General features: G+C 29.1%; 1 protein-coding gene across 1 annotated transcript in view; it reads right to left on the bottom strand.

Annotated features, from left to right (window-relative positions):
• Positions 1-26,444, bottom strand: part of LOC107443619 (uncharacterized) — a 34,126-nt gene that overhangs the window by 673 nt on the left and 7,009 nt on the right. The window contains exons 4-14 of the mRNA XM_043046921.2: positions 25,231-25,442; positions 23,901-24,072; positions 21,525-21,653; positions 18,750-18,847; positions 17,678-17,859; positions 15,766-15,862; positions 9,106-9,292; positions 7,782-7,907; positions 5,183-5,713; positions 3,597-3,665; positions 1,428-1,580 (exon numbers count right to left, since the gene is read on the bottom strand). Of these exons, the coding sequence (XP_042902855.1) occupies positions 1,428-1,580; positions 3,597-3,665; positions 5,183-5,713; positions 7,782-7,907; positions 9,106-9,292; positions 15,766-15,862; positions 17,678-17,859; positions 18,750-18,847; positions 21,525-21,653; positions 23,901-24,072; positions 25,231-25,442 (1,956 nt within the window). The remainder of the gene's footprint in view (positions 1-1,427; positions 1,581-3,596; positions 3,666-5,182; positions 5,714-7,781; positions 7,908-9,105; positions 9,293-15,765; positions 15,863-17,677; positions 17,860-18,749; positions 18,848-21,524; positions 21,654-23,900; positions 24,073-25,230; positions 25,443-26,444) is intronic.

Genomic DNA, 26,444 nt, shown 5'->3' with positions numbered 1-26,444 from the left:
AATGAAGCTTATTTTCATAATGAAAATGAGCTTTATACTGCAGATCAAATTGGGACAAAAATATATGCCATTAAAAGACAAAAATATATTTTCCCATCTGATTAGACCATGTACTGTACTTTAGGGTAACTTAACTCTACAATAAAAAGCAGATAAAACTTTTAAATTTTTCTTATGAATAATGCAATTATTTTAAAGAGGAATATCACAGTGAAATTTTCAAAAAACTAATTTTCTTTTTTGAAAATTTTATGTAAGAAAAAATTAGTTTCATGTAAGAACATTGTACTAAAATATAGGTTGAAATTCATAAGCGTTGGAAAAATGATCAATAATTACGTCGGGCATAGGCGAAGCAAAAGGGGGGGGGCAAATTTTTTTTGTTTTTAGGAGACCGTTTAAGTTTTATATATAAATATGCATACATATAAAAAATAACTGAACTAAACTCAGTGGCACAACAGCCCATAGAGAACCAAGGCCCAATGTGCCCATCCCTTGGGGTGCAGGAGCTGATGTTCCGTTTGGGTGGTCAACTGAACGCGGAACCTCCAGTGTTTAGTTCCCAAGCCTGCTTGGCACTCTTTTATCGACCCGCTGAAGGGATGAAAGGCTGCATATAAAAAATAAGTATGTATATATAAGTGGCAATGTAGTAAGCCTTGCCCACCAACCACCTTCACTTCCCAGACAAGCTGGTACTCAGATTATCATGTAGTAGCAATAAAAGAAATCTATGTTAAATTGAAACTTCAATAGTAATACACATACCCATATATCACACATTCCTTTGAGTGTGAAAAATATTGTTTGGTGAAGATGGCCCTTACAAGCTGAACTCATCCATACTCAAGTCAATTTCATAAGTGCCTAATTTTTCTTATTTTAAAAGTTTCAATATCACAACCTACTATTATTTGGAGCCGTGGTAGCTCAGGGTATAGAGCGTTCGCTTTCCAATGAGGTGAACCAGGTTCGAATCCCAGTGATGGCTGGTCAATATGAATTTCACCATAGGCTAGCACCGACCACATTGCAGAGATCAAATATCCTCAGTCGTAGACGGATCCTGGGCTAGAGTCCCCCCGCCATCAGGCTGCCCATAGGAAGCTCACGTGGTTTCCCCCTCCATGTAATGCACATGAAGGTTCATTCCATTAAAAAAGTCTACCACGAAGGCAAAATTTCTCCCAATGCTTGCTCAAAGAGATCCCTTGTCTTCTGGATTAGGCTCAAAATTACAAGGCTACGGAGTTGAATATTAGTAATCGTAAACCCAAAAAATTGGATTGGCTGTTCATCGACGGTTATAAAACCTACTATTATTATGGATATTAAAAGTATAGGTGATGACATAACACTTAGATTCATGTATAATTTACCTTGATGAAATAAAATTTTGTGATATGATCATTAAATATATTTACTTGAAGGGTCAAATCTTTCTTGCTCCATTTTCATTCTGGATTCAATACATTCTTTGTCTTCAGGTAAAAGACCTTGTGTTTCTGATGGATAAAACCAGAAAGTGGCAAAAACAATATCCATGCCACCTTTTTTTAGGCTGGGTGCTAATGTACCTTTAAACAATAAATCTTAGTTAGATATTTTTCTTACTTCAAAATGTTATAGAAAATTATTAAAAAGAAAAAAATATTAAAATTACATTAAATTTAATATTCTTACTCATTAATTACAGTTGAGAATGAAATTTCTTTTTGCTTTTCGCAAAATTATATTTACAAAACTACAATCAGGGTTGGCATGTTTTTGACACATGACGGTTTTTACCCGCTTATACCATGGTTTTTACCGTCGTGTCAAAAACCCATAGTTTTGATAAAACTGTATTTTTATTTGAGTTTAACTGCTTATGATTCAAAATTAATTCATTTTTGGGCAATAAAATTAGAAAAAAAGCTGTTAAAAGATATTAAAGAACAGATTCTAGCATTTTCCCAACATGTTTATATCAAAACATACTATTTGAAGTAAAATATTAGGATACTAAACAAAATTTTCAACATTTCCAAGCATCATTTTGTTTGGCATATTACATTACTGAAGAATGCCAAGTCATTCCTGACTTAGAGTTTGTTAGTAGTTACAAGTTTTGAAAGTTTTGTTTAGCTTATTTCTAATATTTAAGAAATGCCAAATTTTAAATTCTTCTTTTTAGTTCTTGACTTTATTAATAGTTCCAAGTTTTTTTGTTTGTTTGTTTATTTCTAACAATTAAGAAGTGCAAAATTTTGAATCCTTTGCAAATCAAGCTATAATGATAAAAGTTAAGTATCACTATTTTCAATAAGTATGTTACAATATTTCTGTATGAATGTATATCCTTCTATAAGAATATGTGTATATAGTTGCAAAATCAATAGCAATCATTTACAACATTAATTTATAAAGGCAATTAAGTGAAAATAATATATTGTCCGCTATATGCCATAAATTAAAGAAAACAGTAGGTTTTTGACGGTTTTTACCACTGTCATGTCAAAAACCAGTTTTTGACAGCAAAAACCCAACCCTGACTACAATTACTATTTTATGAAAAAAAAATAACAATAAATAAATACTACCACATAAACATCACATTTAAGTGAAAATTTCATTATTTCAAAAATCTAAACTGATTATAAATTTTAGTTACCTACTTAAATTGTTTGCAAATCGGAAATTTTTAGCCATTTTCATTATTGGGTAGATTAATATTCAACAACAGATGTTTAATCTAAGAAATTCTAAATTTATATGACTATTCAGAATCATTTTACCACACACATATTCATTTAACAAAACAGAAAGCTGCATGAAAAGAAAGCATTAATTGCTAAATTGAATTAGAACTGCCTACGGTATTGAAACCCAGAATGAAGAAACACAAAACAAACTGTAGATGTTTCTTGAATCTAACTCTGTTATTTTCCACATTACATACTCAGATGTGCCTTTTCTTAACTTTCAAACTCATCACTAAGGGATTATGTTAATCTATAACATGAAAAGGTTTTATGCTCCAAATTTCTTTTATGTGTAATATTTTTCCTTCTTTTTTTTCTCATTTATTTCATTACAAAGATAATCTAAAATAACAAACAATTCAAAAGTGTTTAAAAATAAATATGATTTATCTTAAATATTCAAATATGTAAGCACCTAAGAGGGATAAGGATTTGCATATTTTTTGACAGAAAGACCAAAAACATGCATACACAATATTTATACAGTCACTATAAGTGCATACAGAAAAAACTGTAGCAACCTTTAAAATACTGTTTGTCAATAAAGAACCATAAATAAAGGTGTTTTATGAATTTGTGTACATTAAATATAATGCCGAATAATATGCTTAGAGAAAAGTATCGAAACCTTTAAAAAAATATTGTTTATGAACGAAAAGTAATGCAGCAAAACTGTTAGTAAAATATTTTGAATTTATGAACAGTAAATACAATGTTGAATGACATACTAAGAAAAAAGTATAGCAATCTTTAAAATATTGTTTGTGAATGAACAATAATGTATCAAAAAACTATTTTTAATTTGTGAATTTTTGTTACTATGTTGAGCAATATACTTAAATGGAATACCTGTAGATATAATTCGCTGTATACCTCCTCCATCATGAGGTCCAACATGTCGACGTTTTCTACTCGAAGCTGTTAGGAAATGTAACATAAAGATTTCACAAATCTTCAAACAAAACCAAAAAGACAAACTGTAAAATACTATTAATGGCATAACTTTTTTCACCAATTCATATGGAAAAAAAAATTAATAAAACATTAATTTTTTAAAAATTACTTTCTTCAAAATTGGGTAATAAAAATATGAATAAAAACATAAATACATTTACAGCAAAGAGATTTCATTTTATAGAAAGTAATAATAACAAATAAGCAAAGAGTTTTCATTTTTAAGCCCTTAAAGAGTGTTAGAGTTGGTAGCATGATTAAAGTTTACAAATTCAAATATGTAAGTTAAAAGTTAGTTCAAATATGTAAGTTTATATGTTAGTTCATTATAAGTATATGTTAGTTCAGTATATGCATCATTTTAAATATATGTTAGTTCAATATTTGAGTTCAAATTCAAAGTTTTGTTGTTGTAATTACGACACAAAACTATGAATTTTTTCGATTGTATTGTAATGGATATCTTATTCAATTATGAATTTTAATGTAATATATTAAAGAATATGAAGAGAAAAGTATGAATTTTAATCTTTTCGTTTAGGATACAAAAACTCTACGCAAATTGAAACAAATCATATAAGTGTGTTATAGATTTCCTAAAACTTTACTTGTTGAAATTTATATTTATGTAATTTACAACTCTCACATTTGAATGATAACATTTTTAACCACGCACAGATTTGAGCCTTTCTCAACTAATCATAATAAATTAAAACTCAAAAGTCTCAATTGAAAACCTTTGCATAATAATGTTAAAGAAACAAGCAATTCCTAAACATATAACAAATGTTACAAATATTGGCTGTATAATTATGGTTGAGTTGAGGTTTTGAAAGGGGATAGAGCATTGTGTCTTAATGAGATGACCCAGTTTCGAATCAAAATATGGGTTGGAATCCCCCTTGCCATCAAGCTAACTGTGGGAGGTTTCTCTGGTTTTCCTTTCTATGTAACATCTTCCACAAAGGCTAGTTTGTCCCAACGTTTCATTCAGAGTTACCTTTTCTTCTGGATTAGGTTCAAAATCTCAAGGCTATGGAGTTGAACATTTACAGTCATAAACTAAGAATTCGGTCGGATATTCAATGCCCGTTACAAAATATAAAGTAAAATTTGTACTAGTTATCACACTTAGGATAAATCTTAAAACTTTCAGGAATTTTACGCGATAACTTACGGTTTTAAAGTAACTTATTTTACATTTGGTGCATAATATGTTTTTGCATAAGTAGTAAAAATTTCATTTTGCAAGGCCGATCAAACACCTAATCTTTCTATTATTGCGTGATTTTAAAAGATACTTTCAAGAAAAATTCAATATGTTAATAATACAAAAAACAATGCACAAAAGCCTTACAATAATTACGATCACTTTAAAAATGAAGCCAATAAATTTTATTGGTTATTACCTTAGTTATTTAACTTAACAAAAAATGTTAAAGCAGTTTGTATTTCTTTTACGAGACATTAATAAAAATTACCTGTTGCTTTACGGTGGTAATCTTTTCTAACCCTTGAAAACAGCTGCCGTTTTCCACGATTCAACGGAATGCGGCTACTACCGTAATTAGGCCTGTTGTGAGCTAATGTAAGATATTGATTAGGCCATGCTACATTCATTCTTCTGGGTTTTGGTTTCTTCACCACAGCAAACTGATCTGGCACTTGTCTGTATTCAAGAGGATAATAACGTTCGCTGCCACTGCTAGGTTGTTGCATGTAATATTGGGGAAAGAGCTGAGCTTCATCAGGCAAGTTGTAATCATTAGGTTCAGAGTATTTTCTTCCTATTGCTCTTTCATTGCCACTGAGCAATTTTTCAAGCTGCACATCATCGTATCGATTGGGCAGATCAGAAAAGTCCTGTTGGAGGATTCTGTTGTCAAATTCAGGGTTTTCACTTTCCAGATAGAGTTGATAATCTTCCTGATAACCTGGATGTCTGTAGAGAAATTCTAAACCTAGTGCCGAATAGTTTATAGGATTGCTGTATTCGATCGCTTTCCTGAGGTCTACAAAAATGAGACAAAAAAAGCTTAAATCATTTGAAAATGATTATATTTGCAATTATCTGAATATTATCTGAATAAAGAACTATATAATATAAAAAATAACTGAATTTGGTTTCCATATTACCGATTACACTGGGAAACAAAATTTTTGTTGCATGCATAAAAATATTTGATCTTGCTTAATTCAGGAGTGGGAATTTTAAATCTGAAATTAGCTTTGCTCTAAAAGCTAGATATTTTTTTAAAATTCCACTTTTAGTCTATTTTTTGTCGAAATTTAGAAAAATTATATACAACAGGGGGTTGCATAAATGTAGCTTCTAGGGGACCATTATCAGGATTAAAATAATTGTATAGAAACCCATGCCTGTCATATGCAACTAGGAGTCATATGCAACTTCCCTTTGAGGAATTTTTTAGTCACATGAAGAAGCAGTTCACTGTCAGTCAGTTTTAAAAAAAAAACTGCAGCAGCCAGAGAGAAACTGACTGCAGGTTTGAAATCAGCAATACAAAAGTATCAAAATTAAAAAATCTCATACAACAGAAAGAAAAAGACATTGTACCCTGGTGTTATCTGTGTATCCATTATCCATTAGCTAAATTAGTTAATTGAGGAAGAAGGCCAGCATTTTCTATCAATGATCCCCAAGAAAGCTTATCCCCCCCCCCACATTCTGCTCAGTCTGAATAATTAGGCATATATCATAACCAGGAGTACCTTTTACTTTGTTCTCAAGCTTTACCTAAAGCTAAAAAGCAACCTGATGGGTAGTACTAATCTTAAAATTTTTAAAGAAAGTTTTTTTTTCTTCATTAAATTTTAGTTATTAATCTATAATGAATTCTATACAAATTGTATAAAAAGATAAAAATTTTTGTCATTTTAAAATTGTTCTAAATCTAGATGCAATATAAATTTTATGAGTTAGTTTAAGGTTGCTTGCAATCAAAATGAGTAAAATATATAAAATAAAAATGCACTTCTATAGCAAGTTATCAAAAGAACAGTGTTATTTTTAATCAAAATTAGATTAAAAATAGCACTGTTTTCTAATAAAGACACTAGAACAAGCTCTGATAATCTCTGAATTTTATATACTAATTATTAAAGTTATTTGATTTTTATAAAAGTCATTCTTTTCTCATGCAGAATTACCACTCAAATCTGAAAGAAGAAAAAAATTCCACGTTCAAAATATGATGAAAATTGTTCAGCTTATTTCGAGGTTAGAATAATACATTTTCTCCTCTTTTTGCTCATAATACAGCTCTTAAAGTATGCATATTCATAACATTCAGTAATAATACCATAGCATTAAATTTTATTATAATTACAACTATCATTTAGTTTATCTTTTAGCTATTTTTAAAACTCTTATTACAGCCCACCAAATATGTATATTCTAGATAGTACAGCAGAACCCCTATTATCCAACAGCCAAAGGACTGGGGGTACATTGGAAAATCGTAATTGTTGGATAACTGGAGGAACTTTTTAAAACAATTTTGTGAGTTTATAAACATTCAACTATGAGACTACTCAAAACTATTAGTGACTAAAATAAAGTTTAATAAAACCCTCACTTGTGTTTTACTTAACTATATCACTTGACCATTATTAATCACTCAAATGCCAGAATATCGTGGTTGTTAATGGCAATTAGTTGTTTGCATTATTTTATTTTGAAATGACACCTATTCTAATTGGTCACTCCTAGTAACTGATTGATCATTGATAAACTTTATATTTTACGTGCACAAGCTTAAATATCTCTATTTTTCTTTTCTAACAGTCAGGTGAATTTTCTAACTGTTTCGTTTTATAGCTTTCTAGCTGAATTGAATTAAATCTAGGGTTTGGTGGCACAATAAGAAGGGTCCAAAAATGAATCAATAATTGGGTAACATCAACTGTAATAATGATGAAACATGCTTCAGTTAACATCTATCAAAAAAGTCAAATCAACCAAAGAATTGAGTGTCGGATAATGTGGGTTCTACTGTATAAATAGAGTAGTATTAAATTTTATAATTTAAAAAATATATATTTTAGTATTCCATTTACCTGAATCATATATTACTTTTCCTGGTGTTGGAATATGATTTGAGAGGGCGTACATCTTTGTAAAAAGTTTGTCTTTAAATCTTAGTTTACAAAAATCAGCTCTTGACTGATCATGCACACTTGTTCCTATAAAAAAAAAAACAATGCAATAAAAANAAAAAAAAAAAATGCAATAAATATCAATTCAATGTAAATATTTAGCAATACTAGAAATACAATGAGAAAATTTTTTTAAAATTCTTTTCTGAGTCTGGTTTTTTGAAAATGCTTGGTTCAGAGAAACATGTTTTAAAATCAGGTTAAAAACAGTGCTCAATATAACGGTTCAGGTTAACTGTTCAGTTTCAGCAATCCAAATTTAATTTTAAATATTTTTTTTTCAAATATAAATTCAAAATATGGATTTTCTATTTCATTTTCGAAGTGTTTAATTTCCATAATTTCTCACACTGATTAAATTTTTGACACATTTCAAAGGGTTATTTTGAAAACATTTTTTAGTAAGTTGGAAAAAAAAATTTCAATAATTTTTTTCTTTTTTTTCAAATGAAGCTTTTTAAAAATCACTTTAACTTTATATAAAGCTAGTGAAATTTTTTGAAGAATGAATCGTTATGCCTACATAGAAATAATACCACTTCTAATAAAAAACACATATTATACTTTTAGACAGTTAATCCTATCATGATACTGCATAGAGAAAATAAATAGGAGAAAAACATTTGCACAGAATGTACACTTATAAAACAACACTAAAGGGTAAATTTTGCTGATAATAATTAGAAAACATTTCAAATTAAAAGATTTAGAAACTATTCAAAAATAATAGAAGATTTTAAGAAAAATGTTATAGTAAATGTTAGTAAGAAATCTAATTCTACTCAATAAATATAATGTTATTAATAACTAATTTATAAATTGCATTAGTACCAAATAAAACAGATAAGATGTCCTAACTGATAATATTTAAGATATTAAAAGAATTTCTGCCGTGTTTCTGATTTTAAATCAAGCCGATTTTTAGTATAGCTTTTCTCTATATTATAAACAAAATATTTACATGTTTTTATGAACAATGCATTTGAGAAAATTCCCTTAGTGAATTTGATTAAAGTCATAACACATTAAGAATTAAATCAACTAAACCAAAAAATAAGATACCAGAAAACTAAAATATTATAACCGGTTTAATTTTCATACAAAACTATTTTAATTAAGTAAATAATATCTCAAGTGTTCAAACCTTTAACTAAAGTATTATAATCGGTTTAATTTTCATACAAAATTATTTCAATTAAGTAAATAATATCTCAAGTGTTCAAACCTTTAACAAAATCAAACTGCAATTCAGATTTATTTTGTGACCCATGGCAATCAGATGTCCAGTATAAAAAGATATCGTTTCCCTTTCCTGATACACTTATTACAAGTGGAGATGATTGAGTACCTACAACCATTTTTATGGGCTTTGATAAAAGGGGTTTACCATTTTTTCCATCAAGTATAGTGGTCTAAAAAGAAATAAAAATTTCATTGATATAATAGTTTTTTTTAGCAAAAACATTTTGTTTACTATCCATAATAATGTACAGGGTGGTTCAAAAATATAGGTCAAAAATGTAAAGGTAGGTAGAGGGGGACCCAAATAAACATATTTTACATAGAAATGTGCGTGCAGAAATACTGTGTTGAGCCCATGGAGTTGTTTACCATCTCCGCTGTTATCCATGCGCCACTGAGTTTCTAATATTCCTGTTGTTTATTGCTCTTTCGAGCAGCTATTGTAAACTCTTTGATTTTGTATAAGAATGTAAATGGGAAAATACAGCATTAATCATAAGTAATAATGCAAGTTAAGACAAAAGAAAGCAATGATTTATGAACAGTTTACAATAGCTAACAATCAAACTATTTACAAAAATTACAGTTTATAATAGCTGCTCGAATGAGCGATCACCAACATTGATATAAGATTCACAGCAGTGGGCATTAGTAAACAACAGTGCTCTCTATTGAATTAACTGGCATTTCAGCCCACACAATACTCAATGAAATATGCCTATTCAGGTCCCCTCTACTTTTTGACATGTATCTGTGAACCACACTGCATAAAAAGAAACCACACATAATATTGCTTATTCCTTTAACAGGATGCATAGCCAAATTTTTTGACAAAAAATAAGCACCTTTTCAGCACTTTTCAAGCCCTCAAAAATTTTTTGTAAGCACTTTAAAAATTATCATAATTAGGCAGAGTTGACAAGTTGGGGACAATAGGTGACTTTATCCGTCATGTCAAAATGACCCTTTTGACATAGTTCTTGTCAATTGCCAAAACCCCAAAATTTTAGCATAAGGATAATTATCCCCTATTATAAATATGATGTACTTTAAATTATCAATTCAAAATTAATTGAATTCAGAAATTGAGAATGTAGCAGAGTTGCACATGAGAAGGCAAAAATCCCTCCCACTGAATACTGTTCTGTATACGCACATGCGGTCCTGCAAGTATTTCATCAAACATATAAAACAAATGGCGTTTTCATACGCTATGGACCAACCATGCACCCAAATAGATTGAGGTTGAATTAATTGTTAAAAACGTTGAATAGAATAATGTCATTTTACATAATTTGTGGTGAAAATAAATATGGTAAAGAAAAAATATCTCATTTTGGTAAAGAGAAAATAAAGCACTTTTTAAAAAGACCCTATGGATAAAGCACCTTTAAAGGCTTTTAAAAATCGGAAATCAAAAATAAGCACCTTTAAGCATTTTTTAAAAAGCTACACACTCTGCTTAAAGCTGTTGCTAAAGACTTAAAAATAAAGTGTTATATACATTTGATACCAAAGTATTAAATCCAGTCAGATGCAAACATGCTATAACAAATATAAATAAGAAAATTTACGTTATTAGGTACTCGCAGGAGAATAATCTTATACACCATCTGACTAAATGTATCCAGATACCCAGTGGTACAAACTTGGAGAGTCACGAGGCATATGTTAATATGATGTTGGTTTCCCTTTTGCATGGATGACAATCTGCACGTATCTGTTGGAAACTTCCATCAGTTTTTGATAGATGGCTATGGTCATAGGAATTTACTTCAAAGAAAAAGGGAGTGTTGGTGGACGGTCAATTTAGCTCTCTTATTTGCTCTAAAAGTGTTTTATGAAATTTAGATTGAGGCTTTACGAAAGCACATCAAATTTTATAAAACCCATTTGGGATAGAGAGCTCACCTCCCAATAAGGTGAACCGGGTTTGAATCCCTACGAAGGCTGGTTTATTCGAATTTCGCACCCGGCTCACACCAACCACAGTGCTGACGTAAAATATCCTCAGTGGTAGACAGATCATGGGTTAGAGTCCCCTTAATGGTGTCCCAGCTTAGTCGCTTGGCTGTAGTGCTGGCATGGGTTCCTTCCTTAGAGATTATCCGACGGGTCAAAATTTACCGATACCCTTTTCGGGTGGGACGGATCCACTCATTGCTTACTACTAACGAATTCAGCCCCCGGCTCGGATCAACCACAGTGCTCACGTAAGATATCCTCTGTGGTAGACGGTTCACGGGTTAGAGTTCCCTTACCATCAGGCTAACTGTGGGAGGTTTTGTGGTTTTCCACTACATGTAATGCCAATGAGGGTTAGTTCCATCAAAAAGTCCTCCATGAAGGCAAATTTCTCCCAATACTTGATCCAGGAGTTCCTTTGTCTTCTGGACTGGGTTCAAAATTACAAAGCTACGGAGTTGAACAATGGTAGCAATAAACTGAAAATTTGGTCGGCTGTTCAACAAAGGTTATGCAAAAAAAAAAAAAAAAAAAAAANAAAAAAAAAAAAAAAAAAAAAAAAAAAAAAAAAAAAAAAACACAGCTGTGTGAGTCTTAGTGTGTGAATGGTGCAGAAAAAAAATAGACCTGGTAGAAGAGAAAAGATCTTTCCCAAAATATTAGTTACCACCATGGAGATAGTTAAAATCATTGAGTTGGGAGGGCAGAATGTCCATGAACGTTTCAGAGTTCATGTTTTAGAACTTTAGGGACACAGACCAAAAATACCCCCACACTATGATGATTCAAGTAGGTGCATTATACTTTTGGTCAAATAGTATAGTACTATAAACTATGTAACGTTTGGTGCAAGAACTAAAGAAAAAGAGTGAGGAATTAAAAAGGAGAAGCAGTTAGAACACCACAGGTTTGGGGAAAGTGTATTTATCTGAAGAAGGTAAATCTCCTGAGCCGAGTAAATATATTAAAAACAATGCAATCAATTATTGTGCAAAAGTTAAATCTAAAAATTGAATAAAAAATAAAGTAAATTCATAAAAAAATCATTCATGATGTGTTTTAAAAGTCTTTTTTTTTTAATTTGAGATTAATACTAATAATGAAAGTTATTATTTTACTCAACTAAAAAAATTACCCTTTGTAAGAATAATACATTTATATTTTCATAATTGAAATGTATATATGGGGATCCCCTGCATACCAAATTTTATTGATTATTTAATAATAATTATAAGAAATATTATTAAAAAACCCAGAGAAATTCGAAATTAATGACTCAGAATTGATGTTAATTAACTAAATGAAATTTTAACAATAATGGAATAAATAAAATAAGACTTTTTTCATACAAGTACACTATTTATCAAACAAATATGTAAATAACAAAAACATTGTAAAATCAAACTAATAATTTTTTTTTTACATTCAACTATTCTACTCGTGCAATTGTTAACATATAAGCATGTTTTCTTACTGAAAATATTTAAATTGCATTCGATTTTTTAAAAGGCTGCTAGATAATTTAAAATATTTCTTATAGCTAATTATGTTTTTCATGCTATTACAAATTTTATGTTTATACCATGAATTAAGAAAAGCCAACTTTTCAAACTAGCTGTCAGTAATCAGAAGTAAAATAACATGGAAATATATGCAGTTCAGTTAGTGTTTACGAAATTCAAATTAGCGAAATTTTTAGCTGTATATACTAGGTACTGTATACTTCTAGGAACATAGTAAAATTAGGCATGAATTTACTATTAAACAAAAAAGAAATTAACGCTTAGATAAAGGTAATACAGTCAAACCCCGCTAAAGTGAACCTTCAAGGGACCGAAATTTCGGTTCACTATAACCGGGAGTTCACTATATCCGTTACGGAGGTAATTTAACTAATGATTCCCAAACTCCTCCCTTTTATTCACATTATTCAAATAAGTGACTGAAAAATATTACGTAGTAGCAAAAAATGTGTTATTTTTTATTACCCTTCGTCTCGCGTACAAATAAAATTTGTAATCTTTAGTTGATGAGCAATCCTCAACATCAGATATGGAAACACTTCCTGACTCTAAGATAATTTTTCCTGAATTTCTGTTATTCCGCTTTTTAAACCTGTCTAACCTTCCATTCGAGCACATAAAAGTAGTCTCATAAAATCGCTTAGCAAATTCATCGACATTTGTCCAGAAACTGGAAGATTGCGGCTTCTTCGAATGCTGAACCACTTCAGTAATGCTTCTTCAACAATCTTTGTGATCTGCTTTTCTCAACATTTTTCTGCCATCTAAATTTTTTTCATGAGCAGAAATTTTTAATTACCTATTTTTCCATATGTTACAAACTGTAGATTTGAATAGTTTATATTCCCTGCAAATATCAGCTTGATTGCATCTATTTTAAATTTTCTGATCAATGGAGAACATTTCGACGTTTACTGCTCGCCACAATTAAATTTGAGAAACTTGTTTGCTGGCTTTTTTTAACTGAACTGAGAGCAAAAAGGAGCTGAAATGAGGGCCTTATCAACACATATTAGTGTCCAACCCTCTGACCATTAATGAATAATTACTCATTCGCTCTGACAGAAAATGCATATTGATCCCACTGACACCTTACAGATGCATCATCTGCTTGAGTTGGAAACATCTGCTTGGTTTGTTTAGGGATGGGAAAGTGAGATAAAAGAAGCAAACAAGAAAAAATGCTTATCGCTACATTCCCCTCTATAGATGGTTTCAAAAATCGATATATGTATTTATTTTAAAGTAGAAATTTTAAAATTATTACAAAAAAATGAAGGAAAAAATCAGTCGAAGACAGAAAAAAATTCATTATGTCCAACTTCCTCACTTTTTTGGTTCACTATATCCACAAAAAATAACATTATACTTGTATATCAAGACACGGGACCGAACATTTCGTTCACTATATCCGGGAGTTCACTATAAACCGTGTTCACTATAGCGGGGTTTGACTGTAAATTAAAAATTATACATCACTGAAATTTTTTTTCATTATAAAATGATAAAATTTAATTACTTGGAATTATTGTTCCAGTTTTTGGTCAAATTAGAACTAGACATTTTTTTTCTCATCCTATATTTAAACCACTAAAAATTTTTGCTTGCAGCATTTCTGATTTGAGTACAGGTTCTTTTGCTCTTCTATAACGAAGAAATTTTTTATTTCTTAGTTTTTTTTTTTTTTTTACTTCTTGTTTCTATCAAATCATTTTTATTTCATTAGATTGTTCATGGAGTAGAAAAAAGTTGGATTAGATTAGTTGCAAACAACAAAATTTTTAACTCTTGGTAGTTAAGGGTAAAAAAACTTATTTTAAATAGACTATTAGGGAAATTCTTAAAAACCACAATTTTTATAACTCAACCATAAGAACATAATCTTGACAATGAAAGTGTAATAAATACCTATAAATCATAACAGTTAGTACCTCATATCAGCAAATTACATAACTTATTTTCATATAAAAGAAATGATTTTCCCATTTACTAAAATTTACAAATGAAATATCATATTATTTAGGAAAGGAATCAGAAATTAATAAATTTAAAATCATAAATATAATATTAATCATTTGATCTAACTTTTAAAACAAATATAAAAATAGTGAAGAAAAAAAATTTAAAATTTTAAGTCTTTATTAATTACTTAAACTCACACATTCATCTAACTTCCGTGCTGAATGCAATCACTGGACAACATTTAAACTGAAAGTAAAAAAAGACAAAACCAAATATAAAACTAAAATAAAAAATATATAATAAATCATTATAGGCATGCAAAAATACTAAGGATAATGTGAAGAAATAAAAATAAATTGCAAGACACAACGGAAAACACAAACAAGTAAATACAATACCACCATGCAAAAAAATAATTGAATATATTCACGCTAATTTTTCCCATGACTTCCCAATTTTTTAAACGAAATAACATTGAAATCAATTTTTTCAACACATTAAAAGAATAGAAAATGCAGCACCAATACAGAAAACAAATCTAAATTTATAAATTTCTATAGATTTCATGAATTTCTGTATTTTCAATACTTTAATGTATTCTTTTTAAACACATTTAAAAAAATTGAAAATGCAGCACAAATACAGAAAATAAATCTAAATTTATAAATTTCTATTAAGAATTTTCTTTTTTGTAAAATATTTACTTGAGAGAAATTATGTCAAAGTAGCAAAACATGGATATAATTTTATAACTATGCCTGATAAAATTATTTGATTTTTGATGGGGTATTTTTTATTTCCAACACAATTTTAATACAAGTGAGTCATTATTTACCTTTTCAGAAGGTTTTGTTCTACTAAGAAACAGTTGACAATTGTGTTTGTTTGTTTGTTTTTGTTGAGGGAACTAAAGAGCAATATTATTGACTTAAGATTTTAACTCTTTTATTTTTTTTCAGTTAATTAATTTTGATTTCAAGAAATTCTGTTGCTCACACGCATGTTCATAAAATTTTATAGACAGATAAGATAATGCACATTAAATAAATTTGAAAGTTTTAAATACAGAAACAAAATAAGAAGTGTAAAAGTTTCATAATCTTTATTGATCATAAAAACTGCAGAACACAATCAAAGGGTTAATCACATGCTACATTAGCTTTCCTAAACTAAAAAAAAAGAGACTATTTTACCTGAGTATAGTAATAAATTGGAAATCCTGGACCAGTTTGATAATTTATAATAAAATCAGGAATGGAGTCATTGTTGAAGTATCCAACTCCAGGTGTACTAAAAATAATCAGAGCTGTTTATTTCTGGAATAATACATTTTCCAAATAATTCATGCAATGCTTCAAAATAAATCTACAAAAATCTGAAGCCCATAACTTTTAACATTTTACACTAATTAAAATATAGTTATTTTTAGAAACGTCACAACATAAAAATCTAAGAATATTATGAGGATTTTCAGTAAAAGGCATACTTAGAGACAAAATACTTACACATATTTGAGCATAGCAAACTGGAGTATAACAAATATAATATTCAGTTGAGAATAATAATTTAAGATCCAGTCATTCAAAAGTTAACATAAATATTTCTAAGATAATCTAACGGTCAACATATGTAAGCAAATGAACAGTTCACCATTTACAATTTATCTATTAACTAAAGATAACCTTGGTATGGCATGTGGTGGTGTGCTGCAAGTTAAATTAATTTAACACATAAAAACTAATTAATACATTGAAATAAATTTACAAGCCACAGTTAGAATGAATAAAGAAAAAAAAATTTTTTTAATTTAATAATAGCATTAAATTTAATAATAGCATTTACAAGAAAACTTACTTAGTGCAAAAAATTAAACTGTCCCTAAACCTATTCTCTAATCACCAGCCAGAGAGTAAGTGAATTTCGGGAGGGGGGGAACAGGTTTTTATAGCATGTTCCTTTAAACTCTTCACTTTCCTCCGACTCCAAAGGTTCTGAAGGCATTAAGGAGAAATACATGCGGCTGTCGTGACATTCCCCACTCAGAGTCGACAAACGCAGGGGTGCACGAGGCAGGTGCCCCGGGTTCCACATCAGAGGGCCCCCCAAATCGAATAGAAAGTTTATTTCAGGTTTCCTTCTTTAATTAACTTTTTAAACAAAATATCAGTATAGTGTAAAACTCATCAGTTTTACGTTAGCTTCTTCATTAATCTATTGTATGAACACAAAAAATCAATATTTCGTAAATCCATGGCTTTCTAGTGTGGTATTCAGCTTAATTTTTGCAATTCTGTCAAAAGCCTGTATATTTATATATCGCAAAATGCAATATGTTTACAAAAGTATGGGTTTCTGATTGGCTTAGTTGAGCTATCGTAATTGCAAAAATTTAGCCTTAATGTCAGCAAGGATATGAATTTTTTTGCAGCTAGATGACAAAGTTAATAATTAGAAAATTCCATTCGACATGGACATAGAATTGTCAGAAAATCAATAAAATGGACAGAATATTTCATTTGACCACTGGAGGGGGGGGGGGACTTTATAGCTATTTTAGGTTCTAGTCAATTTTCTTGTTACATATGAATAATGAGGTGAAAAATTTAATTACCCCCATAAAGTTCGCTTCTTCATTACTGAAGTAGTGAAGCAGATGGAGTCTATCAAGGAAATTTTTGCCATGGGCCCCTATTAGGCTAAGTCGGGCCGACTTTGAAACAGGTTTAAGAAAGGTTAATATTACTTAACAAAAGCATTGTTAAAAAAGAATGTTAATTTTAAAATAAAACTAAGACATATTGTATTTTCCCTAACTTACATAATCTGTAATGATTAAATTATCATTATTTTAAGCACTGGCAATACACTTTTCCGTTAAAAAAAAAACTTTTATTCATAAATTTACTCTTGTTGGTCAAAAAATTTGTAATAAAATGTTGGATTAACAATGTTTTGTTGATTTTGAAACAATAAAGTAGTTTTTCAACAACATTTGAGTTTCTCACTCCAATAACCTTGAATTAAAAGTGAAGTACCAACAACTTATGCTTACACAAGAAGGGAACAAAGATAATAAATAATAAGATAAATAAGGAATAAACACACCTGTAACTTTCAGATGATGGTACATGATATTCCCACAAACGACCAAATGTTAAGCCATTGAATGCAATAATGGAGGAGTTGAACATGGCCATAACTACATCTAATATACCATCACCATTAATGTCAACAAGGGCTGGTGGTGTCATGATGCCTTTATATTTGTCTGTATAAATTTTAGTAGCCTAAAATAAGAAAAATTATAATATTTGATAAAAAGAAAATAATAATCAATAAGAAAACACTTCAGATATTTTGAAGAAAAGTTAAATTATTTAAAAGTTTAATGCTTGAAAAAGTTTTAAAGTTCATATTTGTGATTTGTTTTTTTCTTCAATAATATCATAATTTTTAGCATTTTATTACATACATATTTACAAAATAAATAATTGAAAAATGATCATTAAGATAGAGTTTTTAGTAAATGTTGCAAAAGAAATTATACCCTGAAACTAAAAATAAGATCAATAGTGTTATGTTTAATGCAGAGTTTTACAACACAAGTCAGAATCGTCTGTACTGTGCTAAATGTAGAGGGCATTATGCCATTTAAATTCTAAATTCTGATGATGATATTTATCCCTCTGATCTGAATCAGATCAGATACACGAGTTTGTTCACCTTAAATACTTCCAAAATATACATCGGTCTTTTCAGAAGGTCTTGGTGTACCAAGTATATGCAGTTAATCAGATGTTGCAAAGTGACTTTTGCTTTACTACACTTGATGCAAACTAGAAATGTCTTAGCACCATGGAAAAATCTAAAGGTTTTTAAAATGTCCAAACTACAGATAAGTAGTTTATTCCTAATTCTTCAACAGTACTATAAACCCATTCTGATGTGAAAAAAATTTAAGATTACTGGGAATATCTTTGAAATCATGATGTTTGTGTTTACTCAAATAATGCAAAAAATTTGAAAGATAATGCTAATTGGCAGTACAATTACTAATCAATGAAGAATTTAAAGCAGAACATTCATCAAAAACAAAAAAAAAAACATATTTTAGACATAAATGCATTTCTTTAACACTTTTTAATAATAAGCACAGTCATAACAACTCAATTCTCACCATGTTTATTTCACCGGAAAGCAGATGATTTAACTTTAAAATCCATAAAGAACCTCCATGTGTTTCTCCACCAGTTCCAAATAAAAGTATCCTTACACCTAATTTAAAATTAATATGAAAACAATATTAATTAAGAAAAGAACAACATTAATTACTAAATTGTATTAATTTGGTATAAAAGGAGTTAATACTAAATTACATTAATTAAAAGGAAATAACAATATGAATGTCTAAGAAAGGTTTGACTATTACCATATATTCCGGCATATAACGCGCACTTTTAATTAAAAAAATAACATTGGAATTTACGGGTGCGCGATGTACGCCGAATATAAAAAATTATAGATCAAAAAAATTTAAATATAGAAGAATACTTTTATTTTAAAGAAATAACATACCTTTACCTATATACTTTATTGATTTTCGTTATTACATAAATAGTTCATTATATTCGTCTTCTGTTCTTATTCACAATCTGCCTCGTCTTCANGGCGTATAACGCGCACTTTTAATTCAAAAAATAACATTGGAATTTACGAGTGCGCGGCGTACGCCGAATATAAAAGATTATAGATCAAAAAAATTTAAATATAGAAAAATACTTTTATTTTAAAGAAATAACATACCTTTACCTATATACTTAATTGATTTTCGTTATTACATAAATAGTTCATTATATTCGTCTTCTGTTCTTATTCACAATCTGTTTCGTCTTCATCATCTGTGTTACCCTCATCCATAAATCAACAGTCATCTTCTGATTCATCCAGATTATTTGAAATGCTGCATTTTTTTGAATGATTTTCTAACCATCTCAGGCTTAATTTCATCCCATGCTTTTAATATCCATTCACACAGTGTTTCCAAACTTGCATGACGCATATGTCCTCCTTTCGTAAAGGTTTTCTCGCCCTACAACATCCAAGTGTTCCACTGTTTTTTTAAATTGGCTTTAAATGGTTTGTTTAAGCATACGTCCAATGGCTGAGCTAATAGTGTCATTCCGCCCGGAATAACTGCCATATCGGTGTTACATTCCTTCAACAATTTTTTTGTATTATCTGTAAGGTGGGACCTAAACATGTCCCACACTAAAAGGCTTTCTAGTTTTCTTACGCAACTAGGACAGATTTGCCAGACATTTTTACCCACAATTTAACACCATTTTCGTCCATCCAGCCTTTTTCGTGGACATGAATAAAAATACCTTTTGGAAAATTACATTTGGGCAGAGTATATCTTAAAATTTAAAAAAAGTATTAGAAATTACAGGTGCGCGTTATACGTCGGGTCGCGTTATGCGCCGGAATATACGGTAATTAGAATATACAATTACATTAATTATATACATTAATTAAAATACACAATTATTTTTGATATTATTCTATGTGTTGTAACAATATTTAAACTGTTACTAAAGGAAATACTCCAGAACTTAATGATGACATTTGCTAATCATGTGTTTAATAACTTCTTCAATTTTCCTATAATTTGTTTTAAAAAAATGCAAGAGCATTTTGTTTAAACAGTAATTATTGCAAAAAGAAATGTTTTTAATAAAATTTATTTTAATGAAATAGCGGTATATTGAATGAAAAATGCTTTAAATGTTATATTTATCACATAATCAACAAATAAATTCTAAAAAATCGTACGCATAATGAAAATTGTCAACATTAGTAAAATACATGAAATATTTTTAAACAAAATTAATAAATACTGAAAAAGTTATAAAACCAATCAAATTGAAAAAAGCAGGTTTAAAAAAAAACAGTTTAATTTTGTACTAAATTAATAAGTGAAAATGACAAATGTTTAAGTAAATTGAATGAAAACTGGAAAAATTATGGAACACCTTTTTTTTTATAGAAAATACTGCTATAAGATTGCAAAAATTAAGTAAAACGTAATTTTTCTTTCGTATATTTATGAGTTTCAATATAAACTTTTCCAAAAATATTATTGAAAGTGTATCTTTTTTAAATATGTAAAACAATAAACAAATTGAAATAACTGTCTTGAAAATGTTGCAGATGTGTTTCATCCTTGTAACTTCAGCAAGCTTAATCCCGATCTTTTAAGTTAAAAGAAAAATAAAATTTGTAAGAAGAAAAAAACTTCAAGATTTGTTACGACAAACAATTTTCATATTTAAAGACAACAAATTTTATTTAAATTAGTTTAAAATTTAGGTTTACGTTGCAAAACTTAACGAATAAAAATCATTTTAATTACATTAATATAGTTAATAAAAATGCAACCGTAAATAATAGAGGAAGTATATTTTTTTTAAATATTTAAAATATTATAATGCATATGAATTTTGTTAGAGTCTGTATTAAATGATCAAACCTCAAAAAAAAGACACTTCAACTACAACTTAAAATTTTAATAGTGAATTTTAAATATTGCATGTCAACAAGGTTAAAGTTATCATGAATAAAAAGTATAGATAAACATTTTTTAAACAAAAAAAAAAAAACAAAAATAAGTGGGTCATACCATCAGGATGTGTTAAAACTTGAGGAGAATAATAACTTTCCCTTTCATCTGGAACTTCAATCCATTTCAAAACACGCCCAGTTTTTCCACTGACAACTAACAATCTACCAACAAGCCTAGTTTCACTTCCTANCTGCAACTACAACTTAATAAAGAATTTTAATAGTGAATTTTAAGTATTGCATGTCAACAAGGTTAAAGTTATCATGAATAAAAAGTATAAATAAACATTTTTAAACAAAAAAAACAAAAACAAAAATAAGTGGGTCATACCATCAGGATGTGTTAAAACTTGAGGAGAATAATAACTTTCCCTTTCATCTGGAACTTCAATCCATTTCAAAACACGCCCAGTTTTTCCACTGACAACTAACAATCTACCAACAAGCCTAGTTTCACTTCCTAACAAATTAATTTTTGCTAATTAAATCAAACTAGTGATAAGACAGCACTTATAACTATAAATATAATAAATTAAAATATATGGCTGCAATACTATCATAATTTAAAATTTTTTATCAAAAGAAGTAATATTACATAATTAGTATTAACTATTAAATAATAAAATATCAAGTTGACAACATTCCCTCAATGAATGTTGTTAAAATAAATGTTAACTATTTTAATTTTCAAGTAAATTTCTGAAAAGTTTTAAACAACAAGAATATTATGAATCTTTGAGCCTGATATTAAAATATTATACAGTTATTAGTGTTAAAATTAAATTTAGCAGAGACAAAATTAAAAAAATTTTTTTTGCTCATTAAACTTTTAAATATTAATCATAAACTCAATTCAAAGTAAGATCTAGTTGAATCCCCAAACACCAACAGTTTTCTTCTAGACTCAATGCTTGGTAAGAGATCTTTTGATTTGAAAAAGCAACAATAAACCGCACAGACATCAAAATACATCGTTACAATCAAACAAAAGGATCAAGCACAAAATCAAAAAACATAGTTACAAAAGCTATCAAAATTTTACATTTGAAAAAGAAAAATTCTTCCACCTGTTATTTATATGCAAAATAATTAATTTACCTGGTTTGTTTTCAACGTAGCTAAATTTAAATCAACAATAATTCATTAGATTTTTTTGGACATTAGATTTATCAGGACAGACTTCTTGAGATTTTTAATTATTATTGCTTTTATTTCATGAAACAAATACACAGTCTTTCCTGCCAACAGCATCCATATAAGTAACTTAACAGTTCAAAAAATTAATTTTTAACAATAAAAGAATATTGTAAGCACAATTTGTTATAGTCCTCTATACATTTGCAGAAAAAAAAAAGAATTGAAATAGTATTTATAAGCCATAAAAGTTGTTCATAAAATTATGCATTTGGAACGAGAGATTAAAGAGAAGAAGGAAAAAAAAAGTGAATAAAGCACAAATGAAGGTACAAAAATGGACATACTTATAAAGATTCATAGCTCAGGTATTTATCAAATTTCATGTCAATGTTAATAGGACAGACAATGTTCAAAATTGGATATGTCTAATTAACTGGCCTTCTATTGTACTGCATAATTGGAATTTATATAAGAGGTTTCAGTTTTCTTCTCTTAAAGTCATTCAACACTGCTCCTTCACTACTGAATTTGATTTCTTATAATCATTTCATAATTTGGAAAATTCTAATAATTCACTTAATGATATTTCTAGTATCTAACCATTTCTCAATATTAGAATAAATATAATTTTATCTTTTGAATGTTGGGGTTCCGGCCAAACCCTTTCACTCCTGTTTTTTATCTCCCTCCTTTTATTATTTTGTCCTTAATGGTTAAACCACTTTGCACATGTTTGTGTCTTTACTTCTCTATTGCCATTTGGTGCTTAGATTCTGAGGAAGGTTCTTGTTTATAGAACTACTGAAACTATCTGTCCATTTCCATTGCTTAATTTGGGCTTTATTCATGTTCTTTTTTTTTTCAGGTTAAACATTTTTAATTTTAAGAAATAGAAATTTCTTTTTTCAGTATCTGTATTGATGTTTCTTTTTTCCAGTATTGAAATAAATATATGCTCCAACTTAACTAAAAGCACTAGTTAGACTCCAGTCTAATTATTCATGTTCTTTTTTTTTCAGGTTAAACATTTTTAATTTTAAGAAATAGAAATTTCTTTTTTCAGTATCTGTATTGATGTTTCTTTTTTCCAGTATTGAAATAAATATATGCTCCAACTTAACTAAAAGCACTAGTTAGACTCCAGTCTAACTAGTGCTTTTATTTAATTATTTCCTGCTTATTAATTATTCAGTTTGATAAAAGAGAAGCACATAATTTTACAATTTTAATAGCATGCTGATTTTGATAGTACAAAGAGACTTATACCACATATGAATTGAATACAAAAAATTATGAGATGATAAAATTAATGCTTAGACTACACTTTCTTGGTACCTGATATTTTTTATTTTTACTTCTTTTTTAATAACACAGGTGAACATATTTAAAAAAAAGATATTACATATTCTCTAATTTCATCACTTACGGTACCAACTCCACATATCATCAGGTATTATATGAGTTTGGTAAATCAGGACAAACAATACACACAGAAATTAATAAACAGTGTTATAATGTTTTCACACAATATACAGCAAATAAAAATTGAAAAAACAAGAAGAAAATATACCAGGATCTTTCAAAGGATCTCCCCCATGTATAACAACAAGATCAGGTATTCCATCATAATTTATATCATCAATGTATTGGGGTGTATACACATTAGAAGCATCTATTTTTGCATTTTGATCATCAAATTCCCATAGAAGTGAGCCATCTTTTCCATCAACAGCAACAAAGCCCTGAAATTATATCATGAAATAAATACAAAACTTACTAAAAAAATAGAAGGGAATGCAATGCAACTATATAAAATTATATTTTTGTATAGAGACAGAAAGAACAGCTGGCATCAATGTCTTGTTGGAAGAAATACTGAATTGTAAAAATATTAATAAATGAAGACTATAGGCAAAGAATGGTTTGATGTCAATTTTTTCACAAAAATGAGAAATTAATCACCATTTGTTGCATTTCGAGGATTGGTAAGTTTTGACAAATCAATAACGTAAGGCTGGGATAGCCTGGTTGATAGCACTGGACCCACGTCCAAGAGGTCGTGGGTTCGATCCCTGACGGCCGAAGACTCCCCGTGTAGTAAATGACAATGTGATGCACGTTAAATCTTTTGCGTCACAAAGTCCCCCATGTTCCCATTACAAATCATGCCTCTGGGGGTACTGATCCAAGAGTTTCATTGTCTTCTGTTACTTACAAGGCTACAGAGTTGAAAATTAGTAGTCGTAAACCCAAAATTGGGTCGGATGTTCAACAACGGTTATAAAATCAATAATACCTGAAATTGGTTTTCACACGGAGTTTTGAGAACACTTCGAAGATGGGCTATAGTGCGGAAAAAACAATTTTAGTCCTCGGGTAGACAAGGCCAGCCAAGAAAGAAAAGTATAGTAAAGAAAACAACAGGAGCTCAGCTGAGGAAGTATTGATTGAAGAGGAATTTCAAGGAAAAAACGTTTCTTGTCCAACTAAATTTTTAAATTTCATTTTTCCACAACATCGAAAATTGTAAGTTTTGTTCAGAAATTATTGGGAGGTGTAAATAAATGCCAGTGACATTCTGATATATTTTTATGATTTGAATTGTACGTGATCAATTGTAAGCTTTTTGTTTGCAATTGTAAACTTTTAAAATTTTTTTTGCCAATTACCTTTTATGGACATAAACCATTCCCCCCCCCCTCTAGGTCTTCAAATACTATGAAGAAGAGTTGGATTGGATATGCTAAAATACTTCGTTATCTTCTTCGACCTAGTTGGAACTGAGAAACAAATTATTTAAAAAATTTAAAACTAACGATATGAACACTTAAATTGAGTTATAACACATTCCATCATAACAATTTATATTTAAATAAAAAACCATAATGAGATGTACTCACAGCCATGCGACCTCCTCCTAAACAATCTTTAACATCATCTCCATTAAGATCAATGTTACAGTTGACTGCAAACAATTCATGAGCTGAATAATGTCTCCAAATTTCATTCCCTGTTTTGCCATCCAATGCAAGTAGACCACCACCGCACTCATCTTTTGCCTTAGGAAAGTAAACATGGCAGACCACTTTGGGATAATAAAATGCATCTGCACCTAAATTAAAACATTAATTAATGTCAATTATTAATCAATTAAGACCAGGACAAGAATTTTGACGGGTACTTCTGTCATGGCAGGACCATTGAATCACTTTTAAAAAGAATTCAACTGAGAAAAACCAATGAAGAGAAAGATAGTTTTAAAAAAATTTTTGCATTTGAAAATATTTATAAATTTATAACAAATAAAAATTAAAAAAAAGTTTATATGAAATAGAAGATTTGAAAACTATTAAAAAAAATTGTATAAAGATGTTCAGATTTTTGTTGAGGGATTGAGGGAAGAACAATAGAGTAGAAATCAAAAGGAAAGAAAAATTAATCTCAATGCTGTTTTTTTTTTCACCTTCAAACTGGACAAATATGTTTTTTGCTATTCATGCCAAGGTTAAATGTTAGTAATAATGTATGCATGGAGATTGTTTAATGGAATGCCTTTAATTATCATTTATAAACTACACATTTTTCTCTTGTTTTGATAAAGAGTGAAAATTACTTTTTGAACTATGCACATAAAATAGTATAAGACGGTAACTTAAAAATAGTTGAGGATGAAATTCAATTATTACATGATACAGTCGAACTCGTTTATAACGAGCTCGGATTTAACGAGAACTTGGATTTACCGAGGGAAACGAGAATATTTGGTTGGATCAATGTTAAGTCTATGGAACAGAAGTCGCTTTTAACGAGCAAGACCCGGTTTTAGCGAGCAATATTTTTCTGTCTTGCAATCTTTTTTCTCATCTTTCTAGTCTTTCTGTCTTATCTTTTTTTCAAAATGATATGAAATGCGCGAGTTAAAAGTAAGCTGACAAACTATTTTAAATATGTAGATTAATGAAAAAAATAAATGTTTTGGTAAGAATCTTTTCCTTTATTTTTCTTTCCGTTTATATTTCCTTTCCTTTAAGACTGTAGCGCAACTAGAAATTTTTTGCTGGTTTGGGGGGAGGGGTTAGTTGTCACTAAATTAAGATAAATATTTAATTAAATT

The sequence above is a fragment of the Parasteatoda tepidariorum genome, chromosome 8, assembly GCF_043381705.1.
Source record: "Parasteatoda tepidariorum isolate YZ-2023 chromosome 8, CAS_Ptep_4.0, whole genome shotgun sequence".
In the NCBI taxonomy this organism is placed as follows: domain Eukaryota; kingdom Metazoa; phylum Arthropoda; class Arachnida; order Araneae; family Theridiidae; genus Parasteatoda; species Parasteatoda tepidariorum.
This window is presented reverse-complemented; position numbering and strand designations above follow the sequence as displayed.